The sequence below is a fragment of the Ixodes scapularis genome, unplaced genomic scaffold, assembly GCF_016920785.2.
Source record: "Ixodes scapularis isolate PalLabHiFi unplaced genomic scaffold, ASM1692078v2 PGA_scaffold5__190_contigs__length_132052651, whole genome shotgun sequence".
Lineage (NCBI taxonomy): Eukaryota > Metazoa > Arthropoda > Arachnida > Ixodida > Ixodidae > Ixodes > Ixodes scapularis.
In genome coordinates, this window is record NW_024609880.1 from 124,161,407 (window position 1) to 124,174,617 (window position 13,211).

General features: G+C 42.8%; 1 protein-coding gene across 1 annotated transcript; it reads right to left on the reverse strand.

The window, feature by feature from the left end:
* Positions 1–405: 405 nt before the first annotated feature.
* Positions 406–8,577, reverse strand: LOC8025290 (programmed cell death protein 10). The gene is made up of 8 exons (XM_002408484.5): positions 8,191–8,577; positions 7,617–7,670; positions 7,360–7,483; positions 6,887–7,013; positions 3,040–3,121; positions 2,288–2,370; positions 1,581–1,670; positions 406–769 (listed from the first exon to the last, which is right to left on the reverse strand). The coding sequence occupies exons 1-7, from the start codon at positions 8,260–8,262 to the stop codon at positions 1,586–1,588; spliced, it is 627 nt and encodes a 208-aa protein (XP_002408528.1). The 5' UTR covers positions 8,263–8,577; the 3' UTR covers positions 406–769; positions 1,581–1,585.
* Between the last annotated feature and the right edge of the window lie 4,634 nt (positions 8,578–13,211).

Below are 13,211 nucleotides of genomic sequence, written 5' to 3' on the forward strand. Positions count from 1 at the left end.
AACAGCCGTTGGCAGGGACCAAATCGGCTGTCCTTTCCATTCCAATGTTTTTTGTTGTTTTTTTTGGTTTCATTTGTTTTGGGCCATCGTTGGGAGCGTGTCTCTCCAAACCAAAAGTTTCCCCCAATTCCACCTCTGGTGGTGTCGTGTTGCCTCCAGTAACTCTGCGCTCTGTGTTTTGGATTGGATTGGATTATGGTGGCAAGCCCTTCGTATCGGGCGATCAGTCTGCAAACTTTGATCTAGCCCAAAAATAAATATATAAAAAACTGTGACAATATATTTTGTTGTTTGAAAATGTTTGACTGGTAAAGTAATAGGCACACATTTTGCATTTGCTGTAGAAATATTGAGGTGAAAAAGCAAATTAAACGACAAGATGAAAAAAACACATCAAGGCAAATCTAATTTTTGTTCTGTTTAATAATGTTATGCCCGACTATAAAAAAAAAAAACTGTTCTTGTGGTTACGCGTAGGTCACAGCCGAAAAGATTGTATGCGGCAGCGCTATGTACACAACCAGACTAATCACAACCACACCGTTCCCATCCCTCCTGGAAAACAAAGAAGAGAGACTTGTGCTTCCTAGTACTCCACAAAGCTCATGAGGTACAAGCAGCAACTTTAAACAGACGAAACGGAGAGCCGGCACGTCTGCTTATCTTGGTTGCCACCAGGAGGAGCTGCCGTTGTTCCGATTCCACCCGGCTACACTGTTGCGCGTCCCTCGTCGTTGGCAGCATCTGGTTCGTCTCAACGTCTTCGCATCTGAAAATGGGACAATGAAGGGTTTTTATGTATTGGAACCTAGTCATGCGCTCTTCCAATGTTTACAGATCCACGACCCAATGTGCAACCTCCACAGCCCTGCGTGCTCATGTTTGTTGCCTTCCTACTAAAACCAGGTTCTGGACTGCGTATTAGGCACTACACCAACTACCACTATCCAGCCGTTTCTTCGTTCATGAAATGCTGTGCATGTCATTCCCATCTGAGTGAGGTGCCGCCGTGCACACTGTGCGACACTTGGTGCAACTTAGGCGCTTTCTCTCATTTTATTTCCAAAGGGTGAGCATCAAAATATGTCACTTAGGTCAGTACCCCAACTGAGCACTTTCCACCAATATAAAAGTTTCTATGACATTCCTTCAATACAGAGAAAAATAGAAAACCGGACATGGCTTTTTCATGCTAACAGTCTCACACAGTGAGCAGTTGCAGGCACATCTAACCCAAACACAGGGTTGCACATTTCTTTTTTGTGAGGCTGTATACTCGCGGACGACTTTCTGTGACGTCTCCCAAGAAGTGAAAAGTGCTCATGCACTGCTTTGATGGGCGCTCAAGGTGTGGAAGTGCACGAGCGGCCATAGCTCGGACTGCATAGCAACAGAGAGTCGTACGCAAGTATAGACTGGTGACACCTGGTGAAACTAACCGACGCATTTTGAACAAAGAATTTGCGCATCTGGATGCGAATAATGTGCCAGTTGTTTGACTATTCCTTTAGTGATGTGATGGTATTATGGCAACATTAGTACTCACTTCATCACGTGGTATAAGAAAAAACTACACCCACCTTTCTTAGTCACACTCGTTCTTGACAGTGACCATGATGTGATTCGTCTGGTAGATGAGGTAGACTGCACTTACAAACACTGCCTGAACCCTGCCAAACAGAAAAGAAAAAAAAATGTCATACTTGCAGCATTTTCAATGCAACAGTTCAAAGCCAAAGTGCACAAATCCTACTTGAAAGACCAGAGGGCGAGAGAGTGAGCCAAGCAGAAATATAATGCACGTCCAAGGCATGTTCAGACAGTGTTACATGTCAAAAGTCAACCTGTTCATCATGTGTCTTTAGAAGAAACTCCCAAAGCAAATACCTGTATTATAGTTAAATATGCAGTACTTTGTTTTCTAGCCTCACTCATAATCGTTTTTCGAAGCGAAGATTCAGAACAAATAGCTCTTTGCACAAGCATTACCGCTTCCTGATATTGCTTAGTACTTGAAATTTTACTATTGTCCCCATCACCTCCAAGTTTTATTATAGTACCAGGACGTGCAGCACATGTTCGTTTTGATCCCTCTTGAACAACTAAATGCGAACCACACTAATAATGCAATTCAATGCAAATATGCAAGCGAGCTGGACAAGAACAACGAAAATAATCCCTGGAGAAGGGGAACAAGGAGGACTGTCTGCGAGATGCTTGCTGTCGCACAGAGCAATCTGTCCAAGACGTGTAAGAGTGAGCAAGCAACAGGGAACAAGCCACTCACTGTCCTTCCTTGAAGAACTCTTTCAGAGTGTTACTGAAGCGCTTGGAGTATTTGACAAACTCTCGCTTTCTCTGCTCCAAAGCCTGGGGAGACAGAAACACATGCACATTCAACACTGCCCATTCACGGACTACATACAGTATGCAAAACTCCACTTCCAAAAAGCTAGTACAACAAACAATGCATTCTGAAGCGCTACGAATACTGTGAACATAATTTTCACCAAGATCTAATTTTCGCAAATTTCGAGACTCGAATAGTGTTGTGACATCACACAAATATATCGCCCCATGGTAAAGAAAGCATATCATACCACTCTATATTGTGAAATTCTGTGCCTGCAAAATATTCCCCAAACCAACACTTTGCAGAAGTTTCAAAATATTGAGCTCAGAAAAATAAAATAAAGTCATTCACACTATGTATTATGTGCAATGGTTACACACTGCAAATCGATTTTTTAACAGGTCCTTTCTGAGGATGTAGATAGAATAGAAAATTACATTTGATAGACTGAGATACTGGCAGTCTATTTTAGGTGCTGCACATCATTAAATGGATTTTGCTGACAAACACAACTGCGGGACATACAGCCAGCAGTTGTCTCTGTCTTAGTTTCACGTAAAGTATCGCTTCTGGTAATTTGGTTCAAAAGAACTCTCGCTCTTGGATTTCAGCAGTACCCTAGAAATACTGTTAACCTTCTACGCCAAGAAAGAAAAGTGTGGAAGAATAAAAAAAATTAAACCAACCTGTTTCCTGTATGGCGAAGGAATGTATGTGGACACATCATTGACGGCATCTAGCAGCTTCTTAATGGCACTGGCGATCTCCCTGTGGGAAGTGGATTGCAATACAATCGTCACAAGCATGGCAAAGAGAACACTGATTTCATGCATGTGTTACGCACGGCAAAAAGTGTGTTGTAGACTGCAGTACACAGATTCTCATGTGCGCAAATTTATGCTCAGCATACAAACGAGGTGGCACAGAGGTGATGCTTCCCACAGCTTATTAATACATGCCTAATCCAAAAACAGCCATCAATTTTTTTTTTATTTTTCTCTCGGTATATTTGCAAGAAACAAGAGATATCAGGGTGTAATGTTGTTTCATAGATTTGTCGAGCTAGAGCTTTTTCTTTGGCTTCCTCTTCACCACCATTGTACATCCCATGCTGGAAGAATCAACTTTGTATTGTATTGTTTTATATAAGTGCCTAAGCAGACTTTATAGAGCTGCAGTGCCATGCTCCAAATGCCATGAGAATGTTGCATTAATTTGACATGATCTGCTTAGCCTTTTGGAAACTGCTAGGATAGTTAATTTCTTGCTGTCATGGCACATTCGACTGTCTATTTTTGAGTATACAAAACACAGTTTTAAGGAGGAATAACCACCCATTAAGGGGTGACACCACCTTCAAATGTTGACTTGTAAACCAGTCGCTCAGTAATGATGAAATTTGGAGGGTCTATTCATCTCGTTGCCTAAATGCACTCTATGACATTTCATCTCCGTAGGACAATTTTCCGATAAGCTACAAAGGGAGGTACACAGCCATTGATGAGAGTTGTCTCACCTGGCAAGGAAATCTATCGCATAAGATTCCTGCAGAATATTGAGTATTTCTAAGCATCAGCCTCAACTAGAACGTATGGCAGGTGCGGCTATCTATGTTTTACCTTAAAATCCGTGTTTTTTGTTCTATGCAAAACATCCAATTTGAAAAGCATTCCACTTATGGGGCACTTTCTCCTCATCAGGAATCTACTTTTTGGCAATAAGAACTTTATTTAAATAGAAAAATCAATATCTAGCCACATTCCTCATTAAATTTCTGCTCAGAAACACCCACAGCGAAGAATACATTCAGCGATTCATTGAAATGACAAAATTTCCTAAAACGAAAGTTGCTGCAAAAAAGTGAAACTGAGAAACCAGTTTGAAGTTTCCACATTATTACATTGGATTTTACTGGTGGTGGTGGCAACCAAAAGGCACCAAGAGCATTGGTGGTGCCTTCTGCTTACACCCAATCCTCCGCATGGCTTTGCTGAGTGAGTCCGAGCTTAAAGGGCTTTCTTCGAGTGTCATTTTGTTGTCGGCGTGTGGATACTGATTGTGAAACGAGTGAGGAATTCGGTATGCTTGCAATACACGAACCAACATCGGGACAGGGCAAGCATCGTCGAAATACAAAGCAGACAAACCCACGCGACTTTCTATAAAGGAATGCTGGTTTTAGTCAGTTTTGTGTTCAGTCAGGGCGTGCTTTTCAATTTTTAGCCATACGCATAGCCTCTACTACGTGAAAGCTGGACTTCTATGGTGTTCTTGCCCGAGTAGAGTTTACTCTCAAACAAAGATATTTAATGAACTGAAACTGTGAAGAAATGCTCTTCCCAACAGGAGTATGATCATCATTCTAGGGCATACTGGTGCAAAGCTACAGCAATTTGACAATAGGAAACAGAAGTTTCACATTTCAAAAACATGATTTCGCATCGTCGACTTACCAAAAATGTTTTCTTTCTCCGTAAATATGTCAGATATAGTTGTAAAGCACTTAACATAAAAATAGGAGAAGTCGTTTTTTTTCCTCTAAAACATTGCAATTTTAAGGTGCTTTTTTTTAAAGGGGGACTTTAAAAAAAAGCAAAAGAGCTTTTCGAAAAAAAGAAAAAGAGTTAATGGTTGATATTGACGTGTTTCTGCCTGCGGAGTCTAAATATCGCAACCGTCTGACCCAAAATAATTACTAAACGTGAAAAACACAAGCGATCTCTGCAGCAGCACGCCATTGGCTAGTCATGCGTGACGCGCCACTACGTCCACAAGAGGACCATCTCGATTCTCGCTTGCTTAGTCCCTTGTGGAAGTAGCCGGGCACCGAGGCTTCTGCTCTTGTAAGTCGGGTTAGGCTTCTCATTTTTCTAAATCTTTCGGTGGATCCGAAAAAGAAATGTGTCCAGAGGATCCTTGACGTCACAAAGTATGCATTCCAGCCGTTGGCAAAGCAGAAAAATGCCCCCCGCCCCCCCGCTCCCCCGCAGTAATAAGTGCAGACACGAAGAACCGCTTGCGCCAATGCGACATGACTGGCTTCATACATTCAGGAACATACTGACTGCTACTTATTGTAACAAAAAACATTGACAATAAATGGAGTGCTATTGACGAGATGCGTCGGGCCAGATTAGTGTGACCCACCCCAAAACGGTCGTCAGAGGACAAGAATTCAGCACACATCGGCTTTCATGCTTGGTAGCTGCTGGACACGTGAGCATGCAGGCAGCATTGTTCACCAAGACTGAAGTGGTTTGAAGGGATAGTATAATTGGCTTCGGGCGACAGGAGAGCTTCTCCCGAGATGAGGCGGGTGATGAGAGAGGGTCGCCGTTCTGCCACCGCCATGTCCTCGCGTACTACGCAAATAACTGCGCAGAACGTCCATCCCTCTGCCGAGTTTAGTTTGTTTGCCATTATTTATTATGCCATTACAGCTTTAAAAAAAGTGGAGATGTGTGTCTGGCAGCCCTCAATTTGATGTCAAATTCGTGAAAGGTTCCTGGGCCTTCACATACTTCTCTCAAGATTTGTTGACTGCATTAGATCATCACCAAGCACCATCCCAAGCACGACGGCCCGAAAAGTCAGTAGAGCAGCCTACGATGAAAGCATGGCCAGTCGTGGCAGGGTCCACGACTGGCCATGCTTGGAGAGAGGAGGAAGCCCGTCCACTGACGTCGCAAAAAATCTGGTGCGGGGTCCCGCACCAGATTTTTTGCGACGTCAGTGGACGGGCTTCCTCCTCTCTCTCCTTTCTCTCTGCTTTGGAGGGGAGTGGTTTCAGCGCTACTTTGAAGGCGTCTTTCCGGTTAATCCGCATGAAAAACGATTAAATAAATACGACATTCGTGATGGCTGAGGTCTAATTAACTAGGCTCGGGTGGTTTTTTCTCATATTTAAAGCCACTTCACCTTCCCTTCAAAGGGAACCTGAAGAGCATCTTGAATAAAATGAGTTAGAGGAGAATTGTAAAGTAGTTTTATGACGTGAATCTGAATATCACATTCCTTTTCCCCAGAGATGCAACTAAATGCAAGAAAACACGAAGAACCTCCGACCAGTCGTTACGTCATACTAGGATCTTTCGGCCGCCAGGTGCATGTCACTTGTGTGGGCAGCGCGTGCAATTGCAAACTTGCCAGGTACATTCCTCTGCAATGACACCAATCGTGACGTCTATTTTTTAAACATTTTTGAAAGTACCATGAAGAGCGCGTGCATAGCTTTGATATGCGCCGAAAATGGGCGAAAGCGGAGATCCCGAAAACTCCTAATATGACGTCACACTCAGAGAAGTAAAGGCTTCAGCGATATTTTTACAATGATTTTCTGCAGTCTCCGTGCGCCAAATTTAAAAACAATCTCGATATTCCTGATCCTGGACACCAAATGAAGACGACTCCAGTTTTCCCTCAAATAAAGAACCGGCTCTAGTTTTGCCTTCAGTAAAGTCACATCAACCCCAAGACGGATGTCGAGACTACTACATCGCATTTGCAGGTAAGAAAAAATAATTCAAGCCTTACTTGATTGTGTCCAGGAACGTCTTGCGATCATTGATCTCATCGGGAATGCGGCTAAGGACTTTCTTTAGGTATGAAGCCCTGCGGTTGAACTCCTGGAATGCATCCTCTGTCCTGGCACACTTGAGGTCTGAGCAAAAACACAAGAAAATTAAAATTTCTTAGTGTTATGACCCACACTGATTTTTAATTTGTCAAAGTAAATTCACACTTTTCCCATAATTAAAACAACCAAGGAGTTTGCAAACTTGGTTGTCAATGACGCACAAAGGATGGAGATAGGTGGAAGCATTTGGCTTATAGTTGTAGATCAATGCATAGCTCGGCTGTGCTTAAAACAATGCAAAAAAGAAAAGAAAAAAAGTTGCCTTTCAGCTAGATTGAGAACTAATGGGTTAAACATGCTGTAAATCCCCAAAACTTCTCATTTCTTAGAATATATGTGAGGAGTAGAAAAAAAGGGGTGATCAACTCACCCTCATTATCAGTGATGGAACCCTGGAGTTTGAGCAGGCTCTCGGTGACGTTAACCGACAGATCTGTTTCCTTGATGAGGCCCATGACGAGGTCGTACAGAAAACCCGGGTGGGACAGCTCGATCTTCCGAGAAAAGAAGTAACGGGGAAAACGCTGAATCGCGGTGCGGCTCAGCAAAAGTCGCCCCCGATGGAGCGCGCAGAATTTAGGTCAGCGAAACTGCGGCGGAAAAAAAAAAATGTCCGCACATCCTCACCTTTGACACTGCCGCCTTTAGTGTCTGGGCAGCGCACATATCTTTTCGCTCCATCTACAAAACAAGAGAGTCGAAATCAAACGCTTGGCCCCGTGTCGGATGTGTGCTCAGGTTCTCAGCAAGTCGTCTTTACAGGAGGGAAGTCCCGATAAGAGATCCTTGCATGGGGAACGGTTTTATCGAACGGTAAACGGAAATTTCCGGTAGCTTTTTGCCACCGGAGAAACTAAACTTAACCCGTCGTCCCACATATATGAAATGAGCGTGAAACACCACTAAACAAGACACATATGCTGGTTTTCGGAGACCAAATTGAAGATTGTTCGGTGTGACAACTACGTCACTAAGGTGGTGTTTACTAGCTGTCGCTGAAGGCTATGCGCCGACGATATGAATGAAGCACGTAACGACCTAACGCGTGAAAAATGTTAAATTTCTCGCATTGTACGAACAAAACCGAAAGCAGTGATCAAACACTGCTCAGCAATACAAAGTACCGCGATCGGTCAGGAATTCTACCCACATCCACAGCTTCGAGCCCTACGCAACCGTATGTCAAGAACGATGCACTCACCTTATCCAATATGGGGCGAATTAACACTGGGAGCACGAGCGAAGTTACGGGAGATTCTTCTCCCATTGTCATGCTTCAAATGTTTGGGGGGGATATGAGACCGACAACGCGAAATCGAGGACGATCAGAATCAGCTGAAGAGCTACGCCACTGCCGCCCCAGCGATGAACATCGGCAGCCACTTGGCACTTTCCCCGGACGGCCACCGCACGTCGCACCGGTCGGTACTACATTTTTTTCCCTTTTTTGTTCTTTACTGACTTTAAACTTTATTGGCATACAGCTTAAGCCAGAGTTCTTCAGTGCTTCTCCTTGGCTTCTCTACGGAAGACACAAATCGTTGCAGAGAGTTGTCGTGCTAGGTTACGAAGAAAACAGCTCTTCCTTGTCCCTTTTGCAAGGATGTCCGCACAGCCGATAAGGGGTAGATGGGAGGATACCACGGCAGCAGGACCTGTTTGACCCGTACGGCTGCCGATGCATTTGGTTTGCGATCACGTAGGGGCGGTTTCCTCCAGGGTGTATCGCACTCCTTGCACCCAGTCTTCAGGGAAACGCGGAAGATCAGTACTCTGAACTCTTCTTTTCGGACAACTTTGCAGCAGGTTTGAAAAGAAAACTAATTAAGGAAAAGTGACTCCCATAAAAATATTTTACGAACAAGCAAAAAATTAATAAAAAAATAAGAATACTACAGTGGGTGACAGGTCAAGAACTAAGTGGAGGCTCCTCTCACCTCTCCACTTTAGTAGAGCGAACGCTGGAGAGGAGGCGACCTCCTCTCCACCGTTCGCTCTGCTGAAGTGGAAAGGGGTGGGAGGAGCTTCTACTTTGTTCTTGACCTGTCACCGACTATAGCGTTTTGATATGCAAGCGAAGTTTCTAAAAACTCAAGGGAAAAAAAATATATTCGTATTTAATTTATCTAGCTCTTACTAACCAATGTTTTCATTATCTTAAATATAAGTGGCACTCAGTTGGTCGGTTGACTTTTTTGCAAACCGTCCCTCCCCGCCCCGACTTTTCATTGAAAGACACTTTAGCTTATGGTCGGCCGCCGCAAAGTGGCACGTACGGGTGAACCAGGTCACTGGACTAGGTGACATCTTTATAAAAAGCTGACGCAGACTGTCGCTGCAAAGCGGTGTGAACCACTGATCTGTGGTGTGAACATAGGGGGGCCAGGTGGGTTAACACGCACCCCAGGAATACGCCATTCTCTAAAATATCAATTAGGTCAAAGGACCGCTATTCGCTAAAACGTCATTCGCTCATTTGATATGGACATCTAGAGAGTTCCCAAGAAAAAAAAAAATGTTTTTCAGCCCAGATAAATAGACTATGCATCGCAGAAAGCTCAAACTTCGTGAGAATCTAAAGCTAGTGGTTGAGGTAGGACACAAAGTTTGAGACAACATTGCCTAAATTAAATATATATATATATATATATATATATATATATATATATATATATATATATATAGTGAACGAAGAGGGGAGAAGGTGATTATTAAATTTATTTCATTAAAGTTAGGGAAAGGGAAAGAGAGCTGGCGAAAAATTGGGGCCAGGAGCGGGGATTGAACCCGCAATCCCCGCTCCTGGCCCAATTTTTCGCCAGCTCTCTTTCCCTTTCCCTAACTTTAATGCAATAAATTTAATAATCACCTACTCCCTTCTTCGTTCACAATATTACTATGGCTGCACTTGTCAATCTTCATTTATTCCCATTATATATATATATATGTATTTTTTTTTTACGAGTTGACGTTTACTTCAGCCAAACATTGTTAAGACAAGAAATATTGTGGACGCTCAGATTTATAGCAGTGAAAAACACCTGTCAGCAAGAGCATATTGTTTTCTCTCTTGCTTACCAGTTTGTTTCACTAAAATAAATGCTTTACTCCATTTCCCAATAACTTGGCGAACTGTGGAGGCTAAGGCCCCGCTACCCAACAAGAGCGTTGGAGTGAAGGCACATGACCCGACGTCACAGGAGCACTTGTCACTATGCCCGGAGGAACCGATTGTCGTCTGCTAGCCAAGAGTCGTCTGCTCCAAAACCAACCAACCTCGTATGAACGTCCACCGCTGCAACATTTCAGTCTGCTAGAATAGCGAGAATACGGAACAGTTCATGAAACAACCGTACACTCAATTTAGCCAGGAATCTATGACGGCTGCTAATGCCAGGGCACAGTGCAATGTTTTGAGTGGAAACGGCCGATTACATGGCTGCGATCACCACTGGCCACAGTGCTACAAGGAGAAAAAAAGCGACAGCAGATACAGATGTGGTGTCAGTTTTTTGGTTTAAATATAATTGAAACTCATAAATTTGTGATTATTTTTATCTTCTCGTTAGAGATGGACTCGCACAAGTTCAATTGTCATTAAAAGAAAAAGACATGGAGTGTTACAACGTGTCTTCCCTTGGCGCTTTAATTGGGTTGCAGGGGCCGCAGCCTCCACAGTTCACCAAGTTATTGTCATAGTCATAAGGTAATATTTTGATTTGACAAACATTAGCTCAAAAAGTTAGTTTTTTCCTAATTATCTTTTTATCCAGACAATGTCATGTTCTCAAACTTTCTATCCCAACCAAAAGCATCATATTCTCAGCTTGAGCATTCTCCAATGCAGTTTATTTAACCGGGCCGCAAAACACTGATGTCTTTTCTCGAAAACTCCTTGTACATTTAATGGCCAGTTCATCACATTACTTCTTAAAGGGAAGATGGGGCACATCTGCATTCCAGTAAAAACACTTGAATTGTGTTCATCCGGCCTTTAGAATAACAGATATCACAATTATGTTTCAATGCGATGCGCCAGAGAGCCATCAGAGCAACTTCAAAATAGGGCTGAAGCTCCGCCTCCCTAGCCTTGGGCAGCCAAAAAATCCGTCGATGTCACATACAGCGACTGTCTTTCGCGTTTAACAATACTTGCGCAGCAAATGATTTGAGTATTCGGGTTCACGGGTTAAAAATGCATCAGAATTAACTTCTATTTATAACTCATTTTTTTCAAGAACCTCCTTAGCTTCCCTTTAACCCACACCACATGCGAGTCACTCAACAACTATAGTCACCATTGTTCGAAAACGAAAAAAAAAAAAAAGGCTTTTATTTCGGAAAATAGTTTTCAAAAAAGTATCACCAGAAAGCACAAGAATTTATACAGCACACGTGGCAACATGTGAACAGAGGTGTGTATATATATAAGTGTACATTTTCCAGCCTTTAATGTCAAAATTGGACATCCCTTGGGTCCCTACTGCTCCGGGTAAGCAGCAGGCTCATCTTCGTGGTCATTCTTGAAAAGGTTTCAGCCAAACCGAATACTCTGGATGATTTGGAAGATTGCTGAAACAGGAAACAAGAATGCGAGCTGAAACACACCCTGCACAAAAAGTGTACACACAAATTGGCAAATGACCAAGGAAAACATTCAAGTGAAAAGAAAAGTCACTCGATGAATTCAACAACGAGAGACCAACGAGATATAAATGACATCTGGAGATCCCCTCTTGCTGCTTTCGCTCGTTAAATGCACAATGAAAATCGCAGATCAATCTTGCTGAAATAATTTATTGCCCACTTAAAAGTCAAGCTCGCAACCTGAACATATAACTACTACATCGAAAAGAATACTGGTATCCAAGTTTTATGTAGTACGGTCAACGTAACAGCTGCGTATGTGGCATTCTTGAAAATGTATTATTTACTTGTGTTGTAACATCCCCAACACTCATTCAAGGGTCCGATTGCTGTCAAAGGCTGCGACCACAAAACGTAACCTGAACAATCAGAACTGATATCAAATTCAAAAGTTGATTTTCGGAATCTATAATTCAACAGAAGACACCACAGTTCCTAAAAAAAAAAAGGTTCATATGTCATGGCTTGCACATGACATGCTGGTGGCTATTCCAACTTGTTCCAGCTGAGAGAAACAAATTTGGTGGTGCGTAATGAATGCTGCAGATGGTTTGGACCCAGCAGCAAGGACACCGTAATGGTCATTGATGCGACATCAATGACCAATGCAAGCCATATATCATGGCAAGAAAACTGCTTTAGAAAGTTTGTTGTGTAATAAATTCAGCATGTGAAGATATGTTGCCTTTGATCTTGCATTGTAAGTAAGCTAAGTAAAATTAGTCCGGCATTTTCGGTTTTCATATTTTCGAAATTTGGCATAGTTCTTTTAGTTTTCATCTAAAAAAAAATGAAAACCGTTTACAACTCCCTGTAACGACGAATTAGAGCGCAGCTCTTGAGGAGGAGGAGGAAAGGGTACTGAGGGGGGGTCATGTGACCTCGGGGAGGGGGGGTCACATGATTTCGGGGGTGTCGCAGGGTTGCATGCAAGCTGGCGACTCCGGTTGGTTGCATGCAACTTGGACTAAATGCAACCCGAGTTGCATGCAACACTTGTTTACGTCGACGGCGACGCCGCTCAAGCCGGAAACGGGCGCCTAAGAGCTGCGCTCTAAAAGTCAATTCTGGTCTTCGTTTTTGTGAATATTTATACATATTGAAGTTCCCCATTTCCATTTCTTTCTGTAATATGGGAATCTCCGTTCAACCCAACACTATATATGGTCTTTGGCTTGCACTTTAAAAGCACTGGGCGAGTATTAACGAACTGCTGCGTTTAGGAGCAGCAGTTTGTACTGCAGTTATATGGAGTTTGCAACTCCAATATGAAAGGGTGATAACCCAGAAACTATACAAATGGGCCTGAAATGCACTTTTTACAGTAGCGTGTAAAATTTGGATTGCAATTATTTCATATAATATAAAATGCTCTTTTCTGTTTATAACTGCCACTTTCAGAAACATCCTCTCACTATTTACCATGACCGTTCCATGCTTTTTATCCGTACCAGTGAGTTTACAAATGAAACTGGCGACCTGCCGGGGAGAACTACAAAATGTCCCCGCAAAATATTTACACGGTTTTTTTCACCACAAAAATAAACTATACATCGCAGAACATCCAATAGTCCT

Bases quoted from the DNA above. Each gene is read 5' to 3' on its own strand.
- LOC8025290 (XM_002408484.5), bottom strand. From the start codon at position 8,262: ATGACAATGGGAGAAGAATCTCCCGTAACTTCGCTCGTGCTCCCAGTG. The intron at 7,484-7,616 runs GTGAGGATGTGC...TTTTCTCGGAAG, and splicing joins TAAAGGCGGCAGTGTCAAAG to ATCGAGCTGTCCCACCCGGG. The intron at 1,671-2,287 runs GTGAGTGGCTTG...TCTGTTTGGCAG, and splicing joins GAGTTCTTCAAGGAAGGACA to GGTTCAGGCAGTGTTTGTAA.